Source organism: Petromyzon marinus, chromosome 31 (assembly GCF_048934315.1).
Source record: "Petromyzon marinus isolate PM22_M1 ecotype Great Lakes invasive population chromosome 31, UKy_Petmar_22M1.pri1.0, whole genome shotgun sequence".
NCBI lineage: Eukaryota > Metazoa > Chordata > Hyperoartia > Petromyzontiformes > Petromyzontidae > Petromyzon > Petromyzon marinus.
In genome coordinates this window covers 2,917,848-2,945,573 of record NC_133697.1, presented here as the reverse complement: position 1 = coordinate 2,945,573, position 27,726 = coordinate 2,917,848, and the positions used below count along the sequence as shown (strand labels likewise).

Genomic DNA, 27,726 nt, shown 5'->3' with positions numbered 1-27,726 from the left:
ACACCAGATGAAGAGGAGTCGGAGACTGGTTACGCACTTCTTTATTCTTTAAACCACAGCCACACTCGTTCCTAAAACCAACCCCGAACACGCGTTTAACAGCCCCCTTTAAACCCTTCATCTCAGCTCTCGTTCCCAATCCACATATCCGTCTCGCACACCGAGTCCGTGTGACGTCAGTGCCCTTTAACCCTTGACCCCCGTCTAGAGTGTGTGATTGGTATGTGCTAAGCCAAGTGCGGAGATTTCATGTCTGCGTGGTGCGAGTGCGTGAGAATGGCTCGCAGATCCCCTACACTTGTATCAGGCAAATCTCCAAACAGAATCAAATGGAATATTTTACATGATTTCGACTTGATTCATTACCAATTTTCATCACTGTAATTGCTCCTAAACTTGCTCTTAAATCCCCCCAAAAACACAAGATCATGCTATTTTCAAATAAAAATCCAGTTTCATTCCCTTCACCTATTACGGATATCAGAAGGTTCCCGAGAGCTCCTTTGGACCACGTGACTGCCCTACGGCCATCGTCCACCGGTGCCCCCCTCCAATATCATCTGGTCACGTGACAGCAGGTCAACCAGCGTATCATGCCCCAAGGTAACCCTGGCTGGCTGATGCTCCCTCTCGCTCCCTCACCGGGAGCCCGCACCGCACACTGCTCGCAGTGCCTCCGCGCTAACCAGCGCTCATCCAAACCCTGCTAGGGCTGGTCCCTTTAAAAAATAATCTGAAGCAGAAGATTAGTGCTGGATACGACATTTGTCAATGTGATTTGTAACTTTGATCCTTACCCACGTATTGATAGTTAAATTCTAACGTGCAATTTTATTGAGGGACTGTGTTGTTGTCTTGGTACAGTCTGGGTCTGTTGTTGTGTTACCTTGTCCAAGCTTGATATTAGTGTTGAAAAATCAGCAGGAATTGATGTACTTGTGCAATTTGTACTGATAGACTTAATTTATTGTTATTTATTTTAGTGACTTGCTCACGTTTCCTATACTTTGCACTCCCATTGTTTTTTGTATTGTGTTTGTTGTAACTTTCTGACCGGCCCCTACTGGACATCTGTGAAAAAGACCTCTATAGCTCATTGGATTCCTCCTCCAGTCTAAATAAAATATTCCTATTCTGAGTAATTTGTGGGTAATTTTTCAAACTTGAACCATGACGCTGGCATACATTAGGCCTACTTGTTTCGAATGATATCAAGGGATGTTTAAAGTACCCTTGTGAAGCAAACGGCGGGTATTCCTGTAGTTAAAACACCCACAGGTAATAACCATGGTGGCCTGCCTCATTCGAACCACAGTGACATGGCTGTCACTGGCTGGGGCCATGTCACCGTTGTTCGAATGCTGGGGCTGGGGCCATGTCACCAGCCCGAACCACAAGAAAAGCCTGAGCAGGGCTCAATGTTTGTGTGCAGGGTGGGCAAGGCTCATGGCAGAGTGTGCAGGTGGCCATAGCCGACCCTGTGCAGAGAGGAGACCTGCTGAGCCACAACCTTGTGGAGCTCGCTCTGCCGCACGCGCACCAGCTACGCCTCACTCCCTTCACCTGCTTTGGGCCCGGGGACTCGGCCATGCGCTGGATCCGCTACTCTGATGGTACGGCACCGCTCCGACACACACTGCCAGCCGACCACACCATGGTACCCCAGCGTGCTCCTCATGAAACATGGGTGCGTGTGTTTTTCAGGTGAGGCTTTCTGTGGGTTTGAGGAGCTGCTGCTGTGTGGCTTCATGCAGGACACGCATGATGACTTTGACTGGAAGCAGCGCCGTGGGGCAGGAGAGTGGCCGAGACCTACTCCTCCCCCCAGGACCCACAGCTCACCCGGGGTCCCTGGCATCCCCGCGTCGCCTAATTTTTCTGCCACCACTCGTCCGTTTGGTCTATCGGCATCCCCAGCCTCTGCCACTTTCACTGATCAACGCTTCCAGTCGAGGCTGACTAAATTGCGAGGTGACCGCTACAGATTATTGTCAACATGAGAAATAGAGGTACAGATACAAGCCTATACTTGTCAAAGACGCGGCCCCGCAAGCACTTGCTCACACCACTGAAGATGGGCTCCACTACAGTGAACTCGGGTGTATTTGGTCTACTCTCCACAATGACCAGACTTTTTGGAAGAGGTGGACCACATACCCACATTTTACAACACCAAATGCGACCTGCCGATTGACTAACTGGTGTAATATGTGTACTGATCGGTGGAGAGAGGCGGCAGGGTGATTTGAGAAAATTGCCCCACTATTTAAACTGCCGCATCGTGAAATGGAGTAGCTCTTAAACATTGACATTTTAAGAAATAATTAAATGTATTATTACCAAATATAGTATTTTAAGATTATTTATAAGAATTAAAAGTAAATTATTTCAAGCGATCTTAACATTGGCTTGTCGACTACAACTATATGCAACGATGTCTAGTAACTTCAAAATCTCTTCCTGAGGCCAGCTTGAACCGGGTGACGAGCGGGTGAGTATATATCACGGACGCTTGTCCTACGTTGTATTGAATGTCACACGTTCCTCGCCCAAATTGTGCTGCATTCAGGTAACCTGATGTACGCGGAGGCCTCGCAGCAGGGCCAGGCCGGCCAGCGAGCTCGTCTCATCAGCCCAATTTATAACATCAGCGGCAGCGACACGATTCTCAAATCCGCCTGCCTGGAGTTCAATTTCCACAGCCGTGGGAACAGCTCGGGTCAGCATTTGTATCGGCTCGACTATCAGTTTTGCAAGTAGGGTCACCACCTTTCCCACAGACCAAATCTGGACGTATTTCTCAGTCGCGGTCTATGAAAACCGTGCAGTTTTACTGTGATAAAAGTTCAACGCGATGCGTCCAGATCTCGCTACAAGTCAATTCCTGTCAATTCCTGCCCCCCTCTAAACTGAGGCCAATTTCTGGACTGTCCAAATAAAACAAGAACAGGTGGCATCCCTAGCTGCAAGTGACTCACGTTTTTGAGATTCACATTACTGTCGCTGTGCTTTGCTTACCCCGTACCCTGGGGTCTTGCCCATATCTCACTGTTCTTCTTGTCCCTCTTTTGTAATCTTAAAATATGGTTCACAATATTCAGCGTTTGCGTGAATGACTCGATGTAAAATAGGATATTTATTTATTTTCTTAAAAATAATACAAATTTTCTCTGTTCACACTCACATTAACGTGTAATTAGATGAGATATCTGTATGATAAATGCCATCTTCACTTAAAATTATGAATTTCTCTATTTCACAAAGTACATCTCATAACTGTGTATTGATAGCTACTATATAGAGAATGTTAATAATATACTTTGGGTCTTTTGGTAAAATCACGAAGATAGGTTCAAAGAAAATAACAACAAACTACGACGTTTCGATCGCAACACAAACGAAACGTCGTAGTTTTTTGTTATTTTCTTTGAACCTATCTACGTGACTTTAGCGAAAGACCCAAAGAATATAAATTCCTGCAGTCACGAAAGCTTTAAGTCAAGATGTAATGTTATTAATGGTGATGCTTAACGTATTTTTCAAATGTGCTCTATCTCCATTGATGGCTGTCACATTTAATCTGAGTTTATGGTTAATATTGTGAGGGCATTTACCTCCAGCCTACAAAAAATGTACACAAGAGTGTGATGTATCACCACATAGTGTAGCAGACGAAGACTGTTTAAATGGAATTACGGAAACACGTTGCAAAAGGGACTAGTCCGTGGCTTTTTAGGCCCTTGTGACTGGTTATAATATAGTTCACCATATAACCACAACGCGTGAGTTCTTACATATGCTGTAAATGTCGGCAACATGGAAGCCAGCTGTCTCGCTGCGATACGTTGTCATGATGCCTCGTGAGATGTCCGTGTGGTATCCTCTGCTGCAGGAATGTTAAATGTGCTTGTTCGAGTTGGGCCCAATCAGGACAGGCATGTGTGGGTGTCCAAAAGCCGGCACATGGAGGAATGCCTGGTACAGCTTCCTGTCAACCCTGCTGGGCCCTTTCAAGTAAGCTCTCAATCTCCCAGTAAGTTAGTCGCAAAGCTAGGGGCCATGCGATTGCTTGGTCATGCTACTGCTGGCGGAAGGGCCCTCCACTAGACACGAGAACCAACTATAGAAGCACTTGGTCTACTCTTCCACATTGACCAGACGTTTTAGAAGTGGTGGGCATACCCAAGCTTTACCCCACCACACGCGACCTGATGATCGACTGACTGGAGTGAACCAACTTATGAAAGGGATGCAATATCAACCACAGCAGTTTCAGGTGTCTTTGACCTGAGATTAGAAATGATTTGGGGATTGCTTGAGGATACAAATACCAGTACTTGACAGAGGTAAACACTTTTGAGAATCTTCTTGGTTCTTTCGGTAAAGTCAATGAAGCGCTGTCGTCCCAACAGTTCTGTTCCTTCACCTGAAGAAGGATACTTGTGTTGTGGCCGAAACGTCATGAGAATTTTATTGTCTTATTTTGTTTTATTGTTTTATTCTCATTCTACGTGACTTTACCGAAAGAACCAAGAAGATGAATCCTTGCAGTCACGAAAGCTTTAAATCAAACTTTTGAGAATGTCGGTCTATATCCCACCGGAAATAACACACATTCATCTCTTGCATATACTTGAGTCCCCTCCATGCTTACGGTAATACGTGCGAGTAATGTTTGTTGTAACTTTCTGACCCACCCCTACTATCTGTGAAAAAACATCTTCATAACTCATTGGATTTCTCAAGGATAAATAAAGATTCTGATTCCGAGTCCCACGCTGCGCTCTGCTAGGTTGTATTTGAAGCAGTGAGAGGGCCTGGCGGACAAGGCAGCTTTGGGATTGATGATGTGAGCATCTCGGAAGGGGCATGCCCACAGGAGAAACAGGAGGCAACTCTTAACTGTAAGCACCAGCAAGCACATCACCCCTGATATACGGAGTGCCTTGTATTCGCAGTGTACACCATGGGATATCCATGGCAGTTCAATATCACTCACCGTGGTTGTTGTTGTTAACAGATAAGCGGACACTATGTCTCCATACATTGGTCTCTCCACATAGAAACAAAAAAAAATATTTTACACATCTTATCAGCAGGGGCACAGCTATTGGTGGCAGCATTATGCGGCACGTAGGGGCCCAGTTGACCACAAGGGGGGCCCGAATCAACCAGACAAACCAGTTAAAACATAAATAATATCGTATTCTTGTTTTTTTTCAGTAAAGTCACGTAGAAGGGAAACAATAAAATAATAAAAATATAAAACAATAAAATTCTCACCTGATGATCAACTTCTCACCTGATGATGATTGCTTGTGTTGCAGTCGAAACGTCGTGAGAATTTAATTGTTTTATATTTTTATTATTTTATTGTTTCTTGCTGTGGTTTTCACACCTGATGATGATTGCTTGTGTTGCAGTCGAAACGTCGTGAGAATTTTATTGTTTTATATTTTTATTATTTTATTGTTTCCCTTCTACGTTACTTTACCGAAAGAACCAAGAATATGATTCCCTGCAGTCACGAAAGCTTTAATTCAAAATATAAATAATATCGGTTGTTTTGGGTTAGATCACGTAAATATTTGTGGCTGTCACCAGATGAAGCTAGTTTTAATTACTGGCGAAACGTCGTACTCAGATTGTATATGTTGTGGATTTGCTCTCCCAACATACCGGTGTACTGTACGAGTAACAAATTGTTATTTTATGTTTACGCGACAAACCTTACTAATTGGATGTGTCGGATGGTGGCGGGTTTAACAACACATTCATATTTACGCAATCTAACAAAAAAAACCCTATATTATGGATGATATTGGTCGCAAAAGCCTACGGGTTAAACTAAGTTAAAACATGTTAAGAAAACATTTCAAACAAAAATATTCAATTAACCGTAACAAAAACATTGTAACAAATGAAAAATTAGATTTCTGAAAAATACACATCTTAAAATATAGTAGTGCAACTCGTGTTTGTTACTGAACACCAGGCTGTTTGATAACTGACATGTGCATGAAAGCAAGATGCACGATAACTTAATGTGAGTATTGTACGTTTACATTTTTGTATTAAAACTGTCACTGTGAGACTGTCTTACTCTAAACCCAATACACAGTGCAACTAACATAATATCTATTTATAGCCGACATATTATTGTATATGAGTTAAAAATATCCGTAGCTATTTCAGTAAAAAACAATCGGGAGAAAGCAGGGGGGCCCACAGTCGTATCTTGCATAGCCCCCGTTGAAATAGGAAGTTGTTACCCTGATCCCATCTACCCAACATCCTCATGGGAGTGCCATAATTTCAGTAGTGTTGATTCAGTACGAAAACATCTCTGGACCGGTTTTGATATGCAGTGTCTCATCATCAGTCAGGCTTGCTTGAATCAATGCTCGTGATTTTACAGAGGTTCCAGGCAAAGACCCTCTCTTTAAGATATAGAATTGTTCACGATAAGATACGATAGCAAATCTCACGATATAGAAATTATTGCTAATTTTCCCATAACTTTGTAATTGTATTTTTACGTTGTATTATGTTTGTGCTTGGCTTTACTTCCAGTACAGTACGTTTAATAGTACTATATGTCATGAGATATTCAACTCCAATTTTTCTCAACATAAACATGCCATAGCCCTCTCATATTTACAACTTTACAACCTATAGTGCTTATACAGAGTCAGTTACACAATAAGCAATTAAATCATCTAACGGATTATGACAATTATGCCAGACTAGCTTTACTACCCGGCTTCGCCCGGGACATGGATTCACGACGCCCGGCCCCCTTTGTCTCCCCAGTGGCGATGTTCACACACCACACCAGTTACTCGTTTGAGGCTGAGTCGACTTAGAGGAGGCCCAGGACCGGTTTAAATAATCGTCACCGGTGGTGGCCGTGAGCGGGAATCGAACTCGGGTCGCCGGGTTTGTAGCGCAGTGCACTAACCACTAGACTACCACACACACACACGCGTGCCCGCGCGTCCATAGGTACTGTGGGGGCTACCGTCCCCCGCCATCGCTGAATTGTCGGGGCCGTTGCCGACCGACTTCCCTGGTCCATTCATACCGCTACCCCCCCGGTTGCTCTGTCAGGTCCAGACTACCGACCCCTAATGCCTCACCCCCCTGTACCTCTGCCTGGGATGTCGACCGCGTTTGCGTAGCTTAATTAGCGGCTCGTACGCTTTGCGCTCGCGATGCGCTACCCTGTTCAACAGCGGCGTGTCGCGGTGAGCGCGCTCGCAAAGTAAAACCCCGTCCTGCACGGGAATAAACAGGCGCGGCGCGCCTCCGTGGGATTCCCTCCCACCCACGCTCCACGCGCTTAAGCAAAAACAAACACGATGCGATTACTTTGCTCCGATTCAACGGGCTGTTTACACAGCTGCGTATTCGCGCACGCCAGGCGCTTAATTCGCTATTAGACAATCGCGCGAGTGCTCGCCCGCCACCCTGTCACACAGGCGCGCGAGCGCAAAGCGCTACTGTAGGCTATTGCGCAGGTACGCAAGCGCTGGGCACCACCGAAAATATTCGTGTAGGTACGCGCGCGCTGAACAATACTGTAAACGATCGTACAGGTACCGGCACTAAGCACGTTCTACTCCCTTATTCGCTGCAAACAGCCGCGTATGCGCGTGAACACACAACACTCTGTACACACTCGTACCGGGATGCGAACACCAAGCACTCCGTCTCCCTCCTTGCACTCACAGTGACCACGACACAGCTTTATCCTATTAGTGGTTTTATTCCCCGCGAGTATCGAACTAGACTGTGTGTGTCAGTATGGACCAGCAGGACAGGTCTAACCTATCTCGCTACTGCCTGATACTTAATGGACCTGTCTGCCCTCTATTTTCTCTCCGAATTTCGTCCCTTTGTCTTACCTCTCTCCCTCGTACTTACGGTCCGACCTCGCAGCGATGGAGGTCGCAGATAGATGATGCTGTAACCAGCATCTGGCTGTTCTCTGCCCCGTCTCACGGACGTGCGAGTAACAGTCAGGTGACGGCTCCCTGATCCCTCCCTCCTGTTGATCGCCAGTCAAATAAAAAAATGGCCCCTTGCTTCCCCAAAGCGTCCCCTTTTATGCTCCTTTCAAAGCCCTCACAGCGCCCATCCGTGGTGCATCAGGGGTCAGGCCGTTAATCCGCGGTGCATCATGGGTAGAGACGCTAGCCCGCGGTGCACCATGGGTAGAGATGCTTAACCCACGCTGCCCCGCTCCCCACCTGTCTGCTGGTCCGTATGTGTCTTGAGCATCTCCTCACTGCGGTTCTCAGTGAGTTCGCCGTGGTCATTTAATTCTAAGTTAAGCCACGGCGCCGCAGTGCCATTTGGCCTGGGGGGGGGGGTGCCTGCCAATTCCCTGACCCTGAGAAACCGTGGAGCACCCCCACGAGGGGGGCTCTCGGGTAAAAACTCAGGGCAGGTGCCCCCCTCCCTCCCCATGAGGCCCTACTTGAGTGTGTGTGTGTGTTTAGGTGGGGGGGGGGGGGTGGCGGTTGAAGTGCTGTGATGGGAGCCGGGTGGCTTCTCGGTCACAGCAGCACAGCGACGGCCCCTGTTTCGACGTAGCGGCTTCGCTGTTGTGGCACCACATAGCCCCCCAGGTGCCAGTCCCCGTCCCGGGTTGACTGGAGCACCTCGCCTGGGTTGCTCCCACGAGGTAGCGCCGCGGTGTCCGCGGGATTCGTCCAGTCCTCGTGGCCGGCCTCGGGGGTGGTGGCTCTGTCTCCCGGAGTTCGGGCGGCGGTCTCCTCCTCCACTCCAGTGGTTTTACTTGGTCCTTGGTACCTGCGGGCTGGGAGGCAAACTCGGGGGCAGTAGGGTTCAGGGGCCGTCGTCCCCGTCCTCCCTGGCCCGGGTCAGGAACCCCCGGGGCCCGGGGCTCCGTGGGGCCCATATACCGTGCGAGGCCCCCGGTATGGGGGGTGTGGGGACCCCGGGGTTTCGGGGTACTCGAGCGGCGGGGTTCTCCTTTGCTGGGGCCGCCCTCCATGGTTTTAGTCGCCGGACGTTGACCACCATCTCCCGGCCTCTCTCCCCCCCCTGAATCAGTACCGTCCAGGGGGAGATCTGTCGTCCCACGGTCCAGGGTCCCCGCCAGTAAGTGGTTAGCTTCCCCGCCTGCCCGGCCCCGACGCGAGGGGTGTGCAGCCATACCTTAGAGCCCGCCGAGTAGAAAGGGGGCTCCATTCGGGGTCGGGCCCCCTGCTCCTGCCGCTGGCGTGCGGCCTCGCCTTGCGGGTAGGCCCAGCCCCTAGCTCCTCGTAGGGTCTCCATCAGGTGCTCCACGGGGCGGCTCCCTTCCTCCCATTGCGGCGGAGGGACACCGAACAGCAGATCTGTGGGCAGGCGAGACTCAACGACCAAACATCATTAGGAACGGGGTCTGTCCCGTAGATGTGTGTACCGTGGTGGTGTAGGCGAACAGAGCATAGGTGTTCGTCCCAGTCCCGTTGATTCGCGGCCGCCATGCGTTTAAGCTTCCCGGCTAGAGTCTGGTTCATCCTCTCTACCATCCCATTTGCCTGGGGGTGGTACGCCGTAGTTCGGTCCTTCTGGATCCCGAACTCCCGGCACAGCGCCTGGAATAGCTCTGCCTCGAACTCACTACCCTGGTCGGTAATAACTCGTTCGGGGATCCCGTGCTTCAGTACGTAGTGTTCCACGAACGCTCGGGCCACTACGAGGGCTGTCTTATCGGGGATGGCCACCGCTACGGGATAGCGTGTGAAGTACTCCACCGCTACTAGAATATATCGGTTGCCGCTGTGGGATCGCGGGAATGGCCCTTGCAGGTCGATCCCAACCAGCTGATTCATTCGACTGACGCGGAACGGTCTCAGGAGTACCTGGTATCGTGCTGGTTTCGGCGCGCATTGCTGGCACGCGAGGCAGCCCTGTACCCAGGCGGCCACGTCTTGTGCTAACTTGGGCCAGAGATACTGGCGACGCAGGGTTTTACGAGTGCGCCGTTCCCCGTCATGGCCCCGAGCGGGTGGTCGTGCACCAGTCTTAGCAGCTGGGGTTGCACCTGGGCGGGAACACAGATGCACCCAGGCTGGCTGGCTTCTGTCAGCTCTCGTACTACCCCGTTCTGCATGCACAACCGGGCGTACAAACCACTCCAGGGTCCTGGTAGGGCGTCCTTCTTCTCCCATAGGGCCGCTTCCACCGCCGCCAGATCCGGATCCCGCAGCTGGGTCCGTCTCAGCTGTGCATCGTCCAGGCCCGGAAAGGCGCAGCCGACGTCCTCCTGGATCTGATCGGGTGGGGTTGCGCGACCCGTCGGGCCCCGGGGTGTGGGCCCCGTGCCCGCCAAGTGGTCCCCCGGGTCCCTGGTTCCTCCTACCGGGGCCTCTGTGGCACATACTGCACTGCCTCTCACCGGGGGAGGGTTAGTCTCGGTGCGCTCCTGGGGGCCTGCCACCTGCCGGCAACGGCCCCCCGTGAAGCACGGGCAGACTTCCTCCAACCTTGTCTCGGCGCACACCGCGGGCCGCCTCGACAAGGCGTCCGCGTTTGCGTGCGTACGCCCAGCTCGGTACTCTATTTGCAGATTGTACTCCTGCAACTGCGCCAGTCATCGGGCCATCTGCCCCCGCGGTTCCTTGAATGTAAGGAGAAACTGCAGGGCATAATGGTCGGTGCGCACCCGACATTTCCTGCCATACAAATACGGTCGGAACTGTTTACACGCGAAGATCACGGCATACAGTTCTTGACGGGTCACGCAATAATTCAGCTCGGCCCCACTCAGGGTCCGACTGGCGTATGCGATGACCCGTTCCGTCCCACCCTGCACCTGTGACAGCACCGCGCCCAGCCCACTGCTGCAGGCGTTGGTGTCCAAGATAAAATCCGTGGTGAAATCTGGGAAAGCTAGGGTGGGGGTGTGGGTGAGGTGGTCTTTGAGGGCAGTGAAGGCCGTTTGGCAGGCCTCCGTCCATCGATAGGGGTTCTTAGGGGAGGTGAGTTGGGTGAGGGGGCGTGCAATCTCGCTGAATCCCTTTACATATCGACGATAATAGGTGGCGAGTCCCAAGAATGACCTGATCTCCGTCAGATTCCTGCGCCGTGGCCATTCCACTACGGCGTGCACCTTTTCCGGATCGGTGCGCACCCCCGCCTCACTGACTCGGTGTCCGAGGTACCCTACCTCGTGCTGCGCAATGTAGCAATTACGCGGCTTGAGCTTGAGATGGGCTGCTCGTAGTCGCTGGAACACCTCTCGCAACCTGGACCAGTGCTCGGACAGAGATCTGCTGAACACTATCACGTCATCCAGGTAAATCAGGCACTGTTCCCACTGTAAGCCCCGCATTACCAACTCCATCAACTGCTGGAACGTCGCGGGCGCGTTAGTGAGTCCGAACGGAAGCACTCGAAACTCGAACAGCCCCATCGGGGTGGTAAACGCGGTTTTCGGCCGATCCTCCTCCGCCATCTCCACCTGCCAGTACCCGGACGCCAGATCGAGGGTGGAAAAATACCGTGCTCCTGCGAGGCTGTCAAAGGTGTCATCGATGCGCGGTATGGGGAAGGCGTCGCCGAGGGTGACTGCGTTCAATTTTCGGTAATCAACGCAGAATCGGGTCGACCCGTCTTTTTTCGTCACTAGCACCACCGGGGCAGACCAGGGGCTCGTCGAGGGCTGAATTATGTTATCACGTAGCATGTCCGCGACTGCCTCCTTGATCTGGGTCCGTTCGGGCACGCCCACCCGGTATGCGGGGAGTTTGATCGGTCGGGCTGCACCTGTGTCAATTTGGTGCTTAACAAGGTCTGTTCGGCCTACATCTGAATCGTGCTCACTGAACACGTCGGCGTACTCCCGTAACAACCCGCGCAGCTGATCGGCCTCCCCCTTAGGTAAATCTGCCCAAGACACATGTAACGCATCATGCAGGGGAGTGATCTCGGCTCGGGGGGTTGGGCCGACCCGCCAGGCCAGATCCTGGTTGTCCTCGGAGTGGCCAGGGTCTTCCGCCCAGAGTGCAAACACCGAGTCGTTAGAGTGGCGTGCGTGCAGGGGGTGTATGGTGGCTACTGTGGTGCGTCGTCGTAGCATCGCCGGGGTACTGTGTGGGTTAAACACCCGCATGAACAGTCGGCCCTCATCTGCGTTTACCAGCGTGGCTGATCCTATGACTCCGTACCGCGCTGCCAACTCCGGGTGAGGAGTTAGCATTACCTCGCCCGATGGTTGGTGTGTGGGGTTGGCGGAGGGGTTGCCACTGGCACCAGCATCTCGGCGAGTGGCCCGATGGTGACGGCTGACACCAGCGTAGCGGCCACGGGTGTGAAGCGAGGGCGATTCGGCTCGGGTCCCAGGAACGGGATCCGCTCCCCGCTGCCTTCCACCGTGGCGCATCGCTGGCGGGGCTGTACGTTGAGCCCCAGCTTTTCCAGGAGGTCCGTACCTGCAATACACTCGTGGCATAACACACTCGAGACGTAGAATTCCTGGGTGCACACCTGGTTTCCGAGACGGACCTCGAGGGAGATCCTTCCCAGCAACCCCATCCCGGCTCCGCTCGCTGTGTGCAGCGCGCGATCCGGGGCCTGTAGGCGGCTCATGTCAATCCCGAGCACGCTGCAGTGTGCGGCGCTCATGAGCGAGGCTACGGCCCCCGTGTCCAGTAGGATCCGGGTGTGCTGCCCGTTCACCTGTCCTTCCACCAGCGACGTGGCCCCCGTGATTCCTGCTACCAGCTCCTGCAGCCAGTCGCCCGTCCTCACCGCGTCCTTGGGTGTTGTGGTTGGAACCTGTGTGGGGGTCACTCGCTCACCATTATTATTATCGCCGTTTTGTTTCGGGACCTCATTGATTGCACCCCTAGGTGGTCCATTCTCTAGGGGGCGTTGGCGTTTTAACCCTGGTGCCTTTCTCGCACGGGCGATCTGGGGACAGTCCCTCACGAGATGCCCTCGCTGGTCGCACAGGTAGCATGCCTGGGGGGTGGTCCCATAGGGGGTCCCCTGCTCATCCCTTCTCCCCCTTCCCGTACGCAGGTGCCCAAGGTCGGATTCTAACTGGGACACCCGCCCGGCCAGCCCCCCTACTGTGGAGCCTAGCTCCCCCATCTCGGACTGGATGGTTTCCATATTTTTATTCGCTTCCTCGCGTACATGGGTCACCCTGTCACCTACCTGGGTCACCTGGCCGGCTACATCCTTTATGCCCGTCTGTATCCCCGCTGCCCAGCTCGGGGTTGTCTCACGGGGCCCCGGAGACTCTCTTGCTCGACCCCTTACCGTGCGGGCAAATTTCTCCTCCTCTTCCTCCTCCCCTGGGCCCAGGCTCGCGATGGCGCGCTCTCGTTCTAGTCTTCGAAGCTGCATGCACTCACTAGAAATTCTTTCACATTTGCGCGCGCGCTCTACAAGGGTGTTAAAGGGGAGGCGCGCACAGTTCATGTCTGGCTGCCACCACGCCGTGCGGGTTAAGTATTGCTGGATTTTCTCTGCGGCCAGCTCCTCAATCACTTCCGTCGTGTACCCCGGGCATGCGATCTTTGTTAGCTCACGCACATCCTCGGCATAATCGCGCAGGTCCTCGCCGGGTTGGCGACGGCGTGCCTCTAAGGCTGCTTTCGCCTCTTCATTACTCACGCCGAACCGTGAGTCAAGTTGGCACATTAGCTCTGCTAGCTGGGTTTGCGCGCTTGTGGGTAGGGCTTCCACAAAATCGGCTGCCCGCCCATCCAGATTCATAATAAGTTGACGTAACGCCTGCGCGTCCGTCCACCCATTAATTTCCTTAGCCCCTAGGACGTTGCGGGCAAACGCTTTCCACGAAGGGGTACCCTGGCTGGTGAATATATGCCTTATTTTCGCGTGGGGTAACGCGGGGGTTCGTACCACTTCTGACGCCAAACTGTGGGGGCTACCGTCCCCCGCCATCGCTGAATTGTCGGGGCCATTGCCCACCGACTCCCCCGGTCCATTCATACCGCTACCCCCCCGGTTGCTCTGTCAGGTCCAGACTACCGACCCCTAATGCCTCACCCCCCTGTACCTCTGCCTGGGATGTCGACCGCGTTTGTGTAGCTTAATTAGCGGCTCGTACGCTTTGCGCTCGCGATGCGCTACCCTGTTCAACAGCGGCGTGTCGCGGTGAGCGCGCTCGCAAAGTGAAACCCCGTCCTGCCCGGGAATAAACAGGCGCGGCGCGCCTCCGTGGGATTCCCTCCCACCCACGCTCCACGCGCTTAAGCAAAAACAAACACGATGCGATTACTTTGCTCCGATTTAACGGGCTGTTTACACAGCTGCGTATTCACGCACGCCAGGCGCTTAATTCGCTATTAGACAATCGCGCGAGTGCGCGCCCGCCACCCCGTCACACAGGCGCGCGAGCGCAAAGCGCTACTGTAGGCTATTGCGCAGGTGCGCGAGCGCTGGGCACTACCGAAAATATTCGTGTAGGTACGCGCGCGCTGAACAATACTGTAAACGATCGTACAGGTACCGGCACTAAGCACGTTCTACTCCCTTATTCGCTGCAAACAGCCGCGTATGCGCACGAACACACAACACTCTGTACACACTCGTACCGGGATGCGAACACCAAACACTCCGTCTCCCTCCTCGCACTCACAGTGACCACTACACGGCTTTATCCTATTAGTGGTTTTATTCCCCGCGAGTATCGAACTAGACTGTGTGTGTAAGTATGGACCAGCAGGACAGGTCTAACCTATCTCGCTACTGCCTGATACTTAATGGACCTGTCTGCCCTCTATTTTCTCTCCGAATTTCGTCCCTTTGTCTTACCTCTCTCCCTCGTACTTACGGTCCGACCTCGCAGCGATGGAGGTCGCAGATAGATGATGCTGTAACCAGCATCTGGCTGTTCTCTGCCCCGTCTCACGGACGTGCGAGTAACAGTCAGGTGACGGCTCCCTGATCCCTCCCTCCTGTTGATCGCCAGTCAAATAAAAAAATGGCCCCTTGCTTCCCCAAAGCGTCCCCTTTTATGCTCCTTTCAAAGCCCTCACAGCGCCCATCCGTGGTGCATCAGGGGTCAGGCCGTTAATCCGCGGTGCATCATGGGTAGAGACGCTAGCCCGCGGTGCACCATGGGTAGAGATGCTTAACCCACGCTGCCCCACTCCCCACCTGTCTGCTGGTCCGTATGTGTCTTGAGCATCTCCTCACTGCGGTTCTCAGTGAGTTCGCCGTGGTCATTTAATTCTAAGTTAAGCCACGGCGCCGCAGTGCCATTTGGCCTGGGGGGGGGGGTGCCTGCCAATTCCCTGACCCTGAGAAACCGTGGAGCACCCCCACGAGGGGGGCTCTCGGGTAAAAACTCAGGGCAGGTGCCCCCCTCCCTCCCCATGAGGCCCTACTTGAGTGTGTGTGTGTGTTTAGGTGGGGGGGGGGGGGTGGCGGTTGAAGTGCTGTGATGGGAGCCGGGTGGCTTCTCGGTCACAGCAGCACAGCGACGGCCCCTGTTTCGACGTAGCGGCTTCGCTGTTGTGGCACCACATAGCCCCCCAGGTGCCAGTCCCCGTCCCGGGTTGACTGGAGCACCTCGCCTGGGTTGCTCCCACGAGGTAGCGCCGCGGTGTCCGCGGGATTCGTCCAGTCCTCGTGGCCGGCCTCGGGGGTGGTGGCTCTGTCTCCCGGAGTTCGGGCGGCGGTCTCCTCCTCCACTCCAGTGGTTTTACTTGGTCCTTGGTACCTGCGGGCTGGGAGGCAAACTCGGGGGCAGTAGGGTTCAGGGGCCGTCGTCCCCGTCCTCCCTGGCCCGGGTCAGGAACCCCCGGGGCCCGGGGCTCCGTGGGGCCCATATACCGTGCGAGGCCCCCGGTATGGGGGGTGTGGGGACCCCGGGGTTTCGGGGTACTCGAGCGGCGGGGTTCTCCTTTGCTGGGGCCGCCCTCCATGGTTTTAGTCGCCGGACGTTGACCACCATCTCCCGGCCTCTCTCCCCCCCCTGAATCAGTACCGTCCAGGGGGAGATCTGTCGTCCCACGGTCCAGGGTCCCCGCCAGTAAGTGGTTAGCTTCCCCGCCTGCCCGGCCCCGACGCGAGGGGTGTGCAGCCATACCTTAGAGCCCGCCGAGTAGAAAGGGGGCTCCATTCGGGGTCGGGCCCCCTGCTCCTGCCGCTGGCGTGCGGCCTCGCCTTGCGGGTAGGCCCAGCCCCTAGCTCCTCGTAGGGTCTCCATCAGGTGCTCCACGGGGCGGCTCCCTTCCTCCCATTGCGGCGGAGGGACACCGAACAGCAGATCTGTGGGCAGGCGAGACTCAACGACCAAACATCATTAGGAACGGGGTCTGTCCCGTAGATGTGTGTACCGTGGTGGTGTAGGCGAACAGAGCATAGGTGTTCGTCCCAGTCCCGTTGATTCGCGGCCGCCATGCGTTTAAGCTTCCCGGCTAGAGTCTGGTTCATCCTCTCTACCATCCCATTTGCCTGGGGGTGGTACGCCGTAGTTCGGTCCTTCTGGATCCCGAACTCCCGGCACAGCGCCTGGAATAGCTCTGCCTCGAACTCACTACCCTGGTCGGTAATAACTCGTTCGGGGATCCCGTGCTTCAGTACGTAGTGTTCCACGAACGCTCGGGCCACTACGAGGGCTGTCTTATCGGGGATGGCCACCGCTACGGGATAGCGTGTGAAGTACTCCACCGCTACTAGAATATATCGGTTGCCGCTGTGGGATCGCGGGAATGGCCCTTGCAGGTCGATCCCAACCAGCTGATTCATTCGACTGACGCGGAACGGTCTCAGGAGTACCTGGTATCGTGCTGGTTTCGGCGCGCATTGCTGGCACGCGAGGCAGCCCTGTACCCAGGCGGCCACGTCTTGTGCTAACTTGGGCCAGAGATACTGGCGACGCAGGGTTTTACGAGTGCGCCGTTCCCCGTCATGGCCCCGAGCGGGTGGTCGTGCACCAGTCTTAGCAGCTGGGGTTGCACCTGGGCGGGAACACAGATGCACCCAGGCTGGCTGGCTTCTGTCAGCTCTCGTACTACCCCGTTCTGCATGCACAACCGGGCGTACAAACCACTCCAGGGTCCTGGTAGGGCGTCCTTCTTCTCCCATAGGGCCGCTTCCACCGCCGCCAGATCCGGATCCCGCAGCTGGGTCCGTCTCAGCTGTGCATCGTCCAGGCCCGGAAAGGCGCAGCCGACGTCCTCCTGGATCTGATCGGGTGGGGTTGCGCGACCCGTCGGGCCCCGGGGTGTGGGCCCCGTGCCCGCCAAGTGGTCCCCCGGGTCCCTGGTTCCTCCTACCGGGGCCTCTGTGGCACATACTGCACTGCCTCTCACCGGGGGAGGGTTAGTCTCGGTGCGCTCCTGGGGGCCTGCCACCTGCCGGCAACGGCCCCCCGTGAAGCACGGGCAGACTTCCTCCAACCTTGTCTCGGCGCACACCGCGGGCCGCCTCGACAAGGCGTCCGCGTTTGCGTGCGTACGCCCAGCTCGGTACTCTATTTGCAGATTGTACTCCTGCAACTGCGCCAGTCATCGGGCCATCTGCCCCCGCGGTTCCTTGAATGTAAGGAGAAACTGCAGGGCATAATGGTCGGTGCGCACCCGACATTTCCTGCCATACAAATACGGTCGGAACTGTTTACACGCGAAGATCACGGCATACAGTTCTTGACGGGTCACGCAATAATTCAGCTCGGCCCCACTCAGGGTCCGACTGGCGTATGCGATGACCCGTTCCGTCCCACCCTGCACCTGTGACAGCACCGCGCCCAGCCCACTGCTGCAGGCGTTGGTGTCCAAGATAAAATCCGTGGTGAAATCTGGGAAAGCTAGGGTGGGGGTGTGGGTGAGGTGGTCTTTGAGGGCAGTGAAGGCCGTTTGGCAGGCCTCCGTCCATCGATAGGGGTTCTTAGGGGAGGTGAGTTGGGTGAGGGGGCGTGCAATCTCGCTGAATCCCTTTACATATCGACGATAATAGGTGGCGAGTCCCAAGAATGACCTGATCTCCGTCAGATTCCTGCGCCGTGGCCATTCCACTACGGCGTGCACCTTTTCCGGATCGGTGCGCACCCCCGCCTCACTGACTCGGTGTCCGAGGTACCCTACCTCGTGCTGCGCAATGTAGCAATTACGCGGCTTGAGCTTGAGATGGGCTGCTCGTAGTCGCTGGAACACCTCTCGCAACCTGGACCAGTGCTCGGACAGAGATCTGCTGAACACTATCACGTCATCCAGGTAAATCAGGCACTGTTCCCACTGTAAGCCCCGCATTACCAACTCCATCAACCGCTGGAACGTCGCGGGCGCGTTAGTGAGTCCGAACGGAAGCACTCGAAACTCGAACAGCCCCATCGGGGTGGTAAACGCGGTTTTCGGCCGATCCTCCTCCGCCATCTCCACCTGCCAGTACCCGGACGCCAGATCGAGGGTGGAAAAATACCGTGCTCCTGCGAGGCTGTCAAAGGTGTCATCGATGCGCGGTATGGGGAAGGCGTCGCCGAGGGTGACTGCGTTCAATTTTCGGTAATCAACGCAGAATCGGGTCGACCCGTCTTTTTTCGTCACTAGCACCACCGGGGCAGACCAGGGGCTCGTCGAGGGCTGAATTATGTTATCACGTAGCATGTCCGCGACTGCCTCCTTGATCTGGGTCCGTTCGGGCACGCCCACCCGGTATGCGGGGAGTTTGATCGGTCGGGCTGCACCTGTGTCAATTTGGTGCTTAACAAGGTCTGTTCGGCCTACATCTGAATCGTGCTCACTGAACACGTCGGCGTACTCCCGTAACAACCCGCGCAGCTGATCGGCCTCCCCCTTAGGTAAATCTGCCCAAGACACATGTAACGCATCATGCAGGGGAGTGATCTCGGCTCGGGGGGTTGGGCCGACCCGCCAGGCCAGATCCTGGTTGTCCTCGGAGTGGCCAGGGTCTTCCGCCCAGAGTGCAAACACCGAGTCGTTAGAGTGGCGTGCGTGCAGGGGGTGTATGGTGGCTACTGTGGTGCGTCGTCGTAGCATCGCCGGGGTACTGTGTGGGTTAAACACCCGCATGAACAGTCGGCCCTCATCTGCGTTTACCAGCGTGGCTGATCCTATGACTCCGTACCGCGCTGCCAACTCCGGGTGAGGAGTTAGCATTACCTCGCCCGATGGTTGGTGTGTGGGGTTGGCGGAGGGGTTGCCACTGGCACCAGCATCTCGGCGAGTGGCCCGATGGTGACGGCTGACACCAGCGTAGCGGCCACGGGTGTGAAGCGAGGGCGATTCGGCTCGGGTCCCAGGAACGGGATCCGCTCCCCGCTGCCTTCCACCGTGGCGCATCGCTGGCGGGGCTGTACGTTGAGCCCCAGCTTTTCCAGGAGGTCCGTACCTGCAATACACTCGTGGCATAACACACTCGAGACGTAGAATTCCTGGGTGCACACCTGGTTTCCGAGACGGACCTCGAGGGAGATCCTTCCCAGCAACCCCATCCCGGCTCCGCTCGCTGTGTGCAGCGCGCGATCCGGGGCCTGTAGGCGGCTCATGTCAATCCCGAGCACGCTGCAGTGTGCGGCGCTCATGAGCGAGGCTACGGCCCCCGTGTCCAGTAGGATCCGGGTGTGCTGCCCGTTCACCTGTCCTTCCACCAGCGACGTGGCCCCCGTGATTCCTGCTACCAGCTCCTGCAGCCAGTCGCCCGTCCTCACCGCGTCCTTGGGTGTTGTGGTTGGAACCTGTGTGGGGGTCACTCGCTCACCATTATTATTATCGCCGTTTTGTTTCGGGACCTCATTGATTGCACCCCTAGGTGGTCCATTCTCTAGGGGGCGTTGGCGTTTTAACCCTGGTGCCTTTCTCGCACGGGCGATCTGGGGACAGTCCCTCACGAGATGCCCTCGCTGGTCGCACAGGTAGCATGCCTGGGGGGTGGTCCCATAGGGGGTCCCCTGCTCATCCCTTCTCCCCCTTCCCGTACGCAGGTGCCCAAGGTCGGATTCTAACTGGGACACCCGCCCGGCCAGCCCCCCTACTGTGGAGCCTAGCTCCCCCATCTCGGACTGGATGGTTTCCATATTTTTATTCGCTTCCTCGCGTACATGGGTCACCCTGTCACCTACCTGGGTCACCTGGCCGGCTACATCCTTTATGCCCGTCTGTATCCCCGCTGCCCAGCTCGGGGTTGTCTCACGGGGCCCCGGAGACTCTCTTGCTCGACCCCTTACCGTGCGGGCAAATTTCTCCTCCTCTTCCTCCTCCCCTGGGCCCAGGCTCGCGATGGCGCGCTCTCGTTCTAGTCTTCGAAGCTGCATGCACTCACTAGAAATTCTTTCACATTTGCGCGCGCGCTCTACAAGGGTGTTAAAGGGGAGGCGCGCACAGTTCATGTCTGGCTGCCACCACGCCGTGCGGGTTAAGTATTGCTGGATTTTCTCTGCGGCCAGCTCCTCAATCACTTCCGTCGTGTACCCCGGGCATGCGATCTTTGTTAGCTCACGCACATCCTCGGCATAATCGCGCAGGTCCTCGCCGGGTTGGCGACGGCGTGCCTCTAAGGCTGCTTTCGCCTCTTCATTACTCACGCCGAACCGTGAGTCAAGTTGGCACATTAGCTCTGCTAGCTGGGTTTGCGCGCTTGTGGGTAGGGCTTCCACAAAATCGGCTGCCCGCCCATCCAGATTCATAATAAGTTGACGTAACGCCTGCGCGTCCGTCCACCCATTAATTTCCTTAGCCCCTAGGACGTTGCGGGCAAACGCTTTCCACGAAGGGGTACCCTGGCTGGTGAATATATGCCTTATTTTCGCGTGGGGTAACGCGGGGGTTCGTACCACTTCTGACGCCAAACTGTGGGGGCTACCGTCCCCCGCCATCGCTGAATTGTCGGGGCCATTGCCCACCGACTCCCCCGGTCCATTCATACCGCTACCCCCCCGGTTGCTCTGTCAGGTCCAGACTACCGACCCCTAATGCCTCACCCCCCTGTACCTCTGCCTGGGATGTCGACCGCGTTTGTGTAGCTTAATTAGCGGCTCGTACGCTTTGCGCTCGCGATGCGCTACCCTGTTCAACAGCGGCGTGTCGCGGTGAGCGCGCTCGCAAAGTGAAACCCCGTCCTGCCCGGGAATAAACAGGCGCGGCGCGCCTCCGTGGGATTCCCTCCCACCCACGCTCCACGCGCTTAAGCAAAAACAAACACGATGCGATTACTTTGCTCCGATTTAACGGGCTGTTTACACAGCTGCGTATTCACGCACGCCAGGCGCTTAATTCGCTATTAGACAATCGCGCGAGTGCGCGCCCGCCACCCCGTCACACAGGCGCGCGAGCGCAAAGCGCTACTGTAGGCTATTGCGCAGGTGCGCGAGCGCTGGGCACTACCGAAAATATTCGTGTAGGTACGCGCGCGCTGAACAATACTGTAAACGATCGTACAGGTACCGGCACTAAGCACGTTCTACTCCCTTATTCGCTGCAAACAGCCGCGTATGCGCACGAACACACAACACTCTGTACACACTCGTACCGGGATGCGAACACCAAACACTCCGTCTCCCTCCTCGCACTCACAGTGACCACTACACGGCTTTATCCTATTAGTGGTTTTATTCCCCGCGAGTATCGAACTAGACTGTGTGTGTAAGTATGGACCAGCAGGACAGGTCTAACCTATCTCGCTACTGCCTGATACTTAATGGACCTGTCTGCCCTTTATTTTCTCTCCGAATTTCGTCCCTTTGTCTTACCTCTCTCCCTCGTACTTACGGTCCGACCTCGCAGCGATGGAGGTCGCAGATAGATGATGCTGTAACCAGCATCTGGCTGTTCTCTGCCCCGTCTCACGGACGTGCGAGTAACAGTCAAGTGACGGCTCCCCGATCCCTCCCTCCTGTTGATTGCCAGTCAAATAAAAAAATGGCCCCTTGCGTCCCCAAAGCGTCCCCTTTTATGCTCCTTTCAAAGCCCTCGCAGCGCCCATCCGCGGTGCATCACGGGTCAGGCCGTTAATCCGCGGTGTATCATGGGTAGAGACGCTAGCCCGCGGTGCACCATGGGTAGAGACGCTTAACCCACGCTGCCCCGCTCTCCACCTGTCTGCTGGTCCGTATGTGTCTTGAGCATCTCCTCACTGCGGTTCTCAGTGAGTTCGCCGTGGTCATTTAATTCTAAGTTCAGCCACGGCGCCGCAGTGCCATTTGGCCTGGGGGGGGGGGGGGTGCCTGCCAATTCCCTGACCCTGAGAAACCGTGGAGCACCCCCACGAGGGGGGCTCTCGGGTAAAAACTCAGGGCAGGTGCCCCCCTCCCTCCCCATGAGGCCCTACTTGAGTGTGTGTGTTTAGGTGGGGGGGGGGGGGGGGGTGGCGGTTGAAGTGCTGTGATGGGAGCCGGGTGTCTTCTCGGTCGCAGCAGCACAGCGACGGCCCCTGTTTCGACGGAGCGGCTTCGCTGCTGTGGCACCACAGTACACATACACGTGCTTGTTGCTGACACACACAACTTTCAGGGTGTGTACGGCAGAAAACGACTCAAATAATAAACCAATGCTGCACGAAGAACGCCTTAGACCTGCAACGCATATATGTACGGCACTTTACTCGTGGAGGATTGGGGGAGGGATGTGTGACATCAGCAGGCACACCGAGTAATGCTGCCGCATGCAGGTGACATCACAGATGTGACGTCACAGCTAACTTGCCGTGCAAAACTATATCTATTTTGTGCCCCCCCCCCAAAAAAGTATATTTTTATACTTTTTGCATGGTGAACAGTCTGGAAACTACCCACACGCCAAATTTCAAGTTTGTTGCATGTCGGGAAGTATGCTAAACATTTGGAACAGGCACACATATTCACAAATTTCCCTTTTATATTTATAAAGCCATGCTGTCTACTACTCCACAATGTGTGTTTAAAAGCGCTGAGTTAATTATTTTTTGCGATAAAATCACATCTGTCGGGGAGGCTGACCCCCGGCTCCTCGCTCAGGTTGGATCCACTGCTCCCCTCTTCCATGTCCTGGGGAGGGTTGCTGCTCACCGACTCTCCCCCTTTCGCTGCGGCCCCTCAGGTCATGATTCGTGGCTGGTGTTTAGCCACCTGTGATCAATTCACACAATCTCCATGCACACTCACTCACACCTACTCACTCGAATTCCACCGTCGCTCCTCTCCCGTGCCACGCACCAATCGCGCGCGCGGGACTCAGGGTCGGGGGTCAGAGGGCAGGGACGTCACTCGCACACGCGCAGCCGTTTGGGGGATTGTCGCGGAGATTTATTTAAAGGGCTGTATGAACAAACTCACAGGTACGCCACCTGTTCACCCCACGCACACGCAAAACAAAAGGCCGCACGAATAATCTCGCGTGTACGCCGCCCGTGAGCCTCACCCACACGTTAAGCGAAAGGGCGTATGAGTAATCTCACGTGCCGCTGAACGAGTCTGCCGCCGCTCACCACATGCACATGCTAACCATGAGCTACACGCATGGGCGAGCGCAAACACGTGGGTAAATACACCCTCACGCACAAACACAGGGTACAACGACGCACACCAACATGCATCCGTTCCACCCTCGCAGAAACCACACGACAAGGTTCATTGATCCCCAGCAGTTTATTCTCAGCGAGTCCGAGGCTAAATTACCCGAGTCAGTTTGAGTCAGCAGGGCAGGTCTAATCTATATCCCGATGGTCTCTAAGACCCGATCTGTATCGCCTCTTTCAAATCACTCTCCTAAGACAATATCCCAATGGCCTCAATATCTCACTCTTGGGTACTCACGGTTCAACTCATATGGAGCTGCTGGGTTGGATCCTCGCTGCACTTTGACTCGTAACACGGCCGTTCGAGTGGCTGGGAAGTCGACGGCCCCGAGCCTGGCTTGAGTACAATCCGAACTCACTCTCCCTCCCTTCTCTACCCGTTTTATTGTACTCTACATCAAAGATAAATTGGCGGTGATCCGCTGGCCTCCCGTACAATCAGGTGCCTTGGATTTCCTGCCACTCTCCCCGGACCGGTGCTCTCTCAGACGTCCGCTTTTCACCCTCTAAACAAGCGCATCTGTCCTACCAATGAGAGGACCGGCCCTGTTTTTCACGCCGTTCGTGACTCCGTACCCCCCTACCTGCCTACTGACCCGTGTGTGTTGTGGGTGTTTTCTATCCGCGGTGGCTCAGCAGCCCCGTCGTGACCATGTAATTACAACCCAAGTCACGGCGCCGCGGTGCACGTTAGCCTCGGGGGAGGTCTCCAAATTCCCTGGTCGCAGGAAACCGTGAAGTTTGGTCCCATGAGAGGGCTTCTGGGTGAAAACCTGTCGGCCAGGTGACCTCCCCTCGGGGCTGTATATGGGTGTGTGTGTGTGTTCATGTGGGGGGTGGTGAGGGAAGAGCAGCGTCGGCCCCGTCGTCCGGAGGTGGCGGCGTCGCGGCCACGGAGTCGGCAGGACGGCTTCGCTGCTGCGGCATCACAGTTGCAGGCACGGCTCCGACGGAGCGGCTCCGCTGCTGTGGCACTACACATCCACATCGTTCTTAAATTCACCTTTAGGCTCCTCCACTTTTAGACTCCACCTTTTTTCAAGATGTGCTCATTGTCTCCGAGTGTCTGTTGGTTGTGAAGTCCAGTAGGCGCTCTCCCCTCTCGTTGCTCTTTCCTTTGCCAATTTACCAACCACCCTCTCGTCCCTGTGTCTCTTGCCGAGTGTGGCACTTTAGGAATGGACCACTCTTTAAAAATATTCTCGTGCAGCAAGTGAGTGGGGCCCATATACCGTGCAAGGCCCTCGAGCATGGGGTGTGTGGGGACCCCGGGATTTCGGGGTACCCGAACAGCGGGGTTCTCCCTCGCTGGGGCTGCCCTCCATGGCTTCAATCAGCAGATGTTGACCACCATCTCTCGGCCCCTCTCTCCCTTTTTGAAACAGCACCGTCCAGAGGGAGATCTGTCACCCGACGGTCCAGGGTCCGCGCTAGTAGGTGGTCAGTTTCCCCACCTGTCTGGCCCCGACGTGAGGGGTCTGTAGCAACACCTTATAGCCCGCCGAGTAGAAGGGGGGCTCCATACAGGGTCGGGCGCCCTGCTCTTGCCGCCGATGCGCGGCCTCTCCTTGCAGGTTGGCCTGGCCCTGGGCCCCTCGCAGAGTCTCCATCAGGTGCTTTACGGGGCAGCTCCCCTCCTCCCGTTGCGGTGGGGAAACGCCGAACAGCAGACCTGCGGGTAGACGAGACTCACGGCCAAACATCATTAGGAATGGGGTCTGTCCTGTAGATGTGTGTACAGTGGTGGCGTAGGCGAACAGAGCATAGGGGAGGTGTTCGTCCCAGTCCTGCTGATTTGCTACCGCCATGCGTTTGAGCTTCCCGGCTAGGGTCTGGTTCATGCGCTCCACCATCCCATTCACCTGGGGGTAGTACGCCGTGGTTCGGTCCTTCTGGATTCCGAACTCGCAGCACAGCGCCTGAAACAGCTCTGCCTCGAACGCACTACCTTGGTCGGTAATGACCCGTTCGGGGATCCCGTGCTTAAGTACGTAGTGCTCCATGAATGCCCGGGCCACCATAAGGGCCGTCTTATTGGGGATGGCCACCGCCACGGGATAGCGGGTGAAGTATTCCACCGCTACGAGGATATACCGGTTGTCCCGGTGGGATTGCGGGAACGGTCCTTGTAGGTCGATCCTGACTAGCTGGTTCGTCCGACTGACGTGGAACGGTCTCAGGGGCACCTGGTATCGGGCCGGTTTCGGCCCGCACTGCTGACAAGCGCGGCAGCCCTGTACCCAGGCGGCCACGTCTTGCATCAATTTGGGCCCGAGAAACTGGCGACATAGGGTCCGTCTGTATCCCCACTGCCCATTCCTCCTCTCCCCGATACGTATCTGCCCAAGCTCTGCCTCCAATCAGGACACTCGTCCAGTTAGCCCCCCTACCGTGGAGTGCAGCTCTCCCATTTCGGACTGAATGGTCTCAACTGTAGACTGTAGTTTGGTCATGTTCCGGTTCGCTTCCTCACGTTATCCCTTATGCCCGTCTGTATCCCCACTACCCATCCCGGGGTTGTCTCGCGGGGTCCCGGGGGCTCCAGTGTCTGCCCCCTTACCATCCTGGCGAGCTCCTCCTCCTCCTCTGGGAGCAGGCTCGCGATGGCGTGCTCACGTCCCAGCCCCCGAAGCTGTGCGCGCTCACTAGAAAGTCTCTCACATTTACGCGCGCGCTTGACCAGGGTGTTAAAGGGAAGACGTGCACGGCATACATCGGGCTGCCACCACGAGGTGCGAGCCAAGTACTGCTGGATCTTCTCGGCGGCGAGGTCCTCAATTACCTTGGTCGCGTACCCCGGGCGTGCGATCTGTGTTAGTGTGCGCACGTCCTCGGCATAGTCATGAAAGTCCTCGCCGGGTTGGCGGCGGCGTGCCTCTAAGGCTGCCTTTGTCTCCTCCTCATCACGCGCGCCGAAGAGCAGGTCAAGTCAGCGCATCAACTCTTCTAACTGTGCTTGCGCGCTTGCGGGTAGGGCCTCCACAAAGTCAGCTGCCCTCCCATCCAGGTTCATAGTAAGTTGGTGTCATGCCTGCGCGTCCGTCCAGCCATTAATATCTTTAGCCCCTATGAAGTTGCGGCCAAACGCTTTCCATGAAGGGGTCCCCTGGCCGGTGAACACATACCTTATTTTCGCGTGGAGTAATGCGCCTCTTTCCCGTGGGGATGTGGGGGTTCGTACCGCTTCTGATGCCAAATTGTCAGGGAGGCTGACCCCCGGGCTCCTCGCTCAGGTGGGATCCACTGCTCTCCTGTTCCGTGTCCTGGGGAGGGTTACTGCTCACCGACTACCCCCCCTTCGCTGCGGCCCCTCAAGGCATGATTCGTGGCTGGCGCTTAGCCACCTGGGATCAATTCACACAATCTCCGTGCACACTCACTCACACCTACTCACTCAAAATCCGACGTCGCTCCTCTCCCGTGCCACGCACCAATTGCGCGTGCGGGACTCGGGGTTGGCGGTCAGAGGGCAGGGAACGTCACTCGCACATGCGCAGCCGATTGGGGGGTTGTCTCGGAGATTTATTTAAAGGGCTGTATGAACAAACTCACAGGTACGCTGCCCATTCACCCCACTCACACGCTAAACAAAAGGCCGCACGAATAATCTCGTGTGTACGCCGCTCGTTAGCCACACGCACACGTTAAGCGAAAGGGTGTATGAGTAATCTCACATGCCCCTGTATGAGTCCGCCGCCGCTCACCACATGCACACGCTAACTACGAGCTACACGCATGGGCGAGCGCAAACACGTGGGTAAATACACCCTCACGCACAAAACACAGGGTACAACAACGCACACCAACATGCATCCGTTCCACCCTCGCAGAAACCACGCGACAAGGTTCATTGATCCCCAGCAGTTTATTCTCAGCGAGTCCGAGGCTAAATTACCCGAGTCAGTTTGAGTCAGCAGGGCAGGTCTAACCTATCTTCCAATGGTCTAAGACCCTCTTTCAAATTACTCTCCTAAGACAATCTCCCAATGACCTCAATATCTCACTCTCGGGTACTCACGGTTCGACTCGTACGAAGCTGCTGGGTCGGATCCTCGCTGCACTTCGACTCGTCACATGGCCGTTTGAGTGGCTGGGACGACGACGGCCCCGAGCCTGGCTTGAATGCAATCCGAACTCACTCTCCCTACCTTCTCTACCCATTTTATTGTTCTCTTCATCAAAGATAAATCGGCGCTGATCCGCTGGCCTCCCGTCCAATCA

General features: G+C 55.6%; 1 protein-coding gene across 6 annotated transcripts in view; it reads left to right on the top strand.

Annotated features, from left to right (window-relative positions):
* LOC116947659 (MAM domain-containing glycosylphosphatidylinositol anchor protein 2-like) overlaps positions 1-27,726 on the top strand; it is a 133,950-nt gene that overhangs the window by 92,297 nt on the left and 13,927 nt on the right. For 3 of the 6 annotated variants that reach the window (XR_012945704.1, XM_076070992.1, XM_032963635.2), the window contains 5 exons: positions 1,433-1,613; positions 1,705-1,971; positions 2,570-2,719; positions 3,893-4,014; positions 4,793-4,904. Coding sequence is in view for 4 of the 6 variants with exons in the window: in XM_076070992.1 (XP_075927107.1) it covers positions 1,433-1,613; positions 1,705-1,971; positions 2,570-2,719; positions 3,893-4,014; positions 4,793-4,904 (832 nt within the window). In the remaining 2 variants the exon portion in view is untranslated. Of the gene's footprint in view, positions 1-1,432; positions 1,614-1,704; positions 2,492-2,569; positions 2,720-3,892; positions 4,017-4,792; positions 4,905-27,726 lie in introns of those variants that run through there. The other 3 variants (XM_076070990.1, XM_076070991.1, XR_012945705.1) reach the window with 3 other exon arrangements.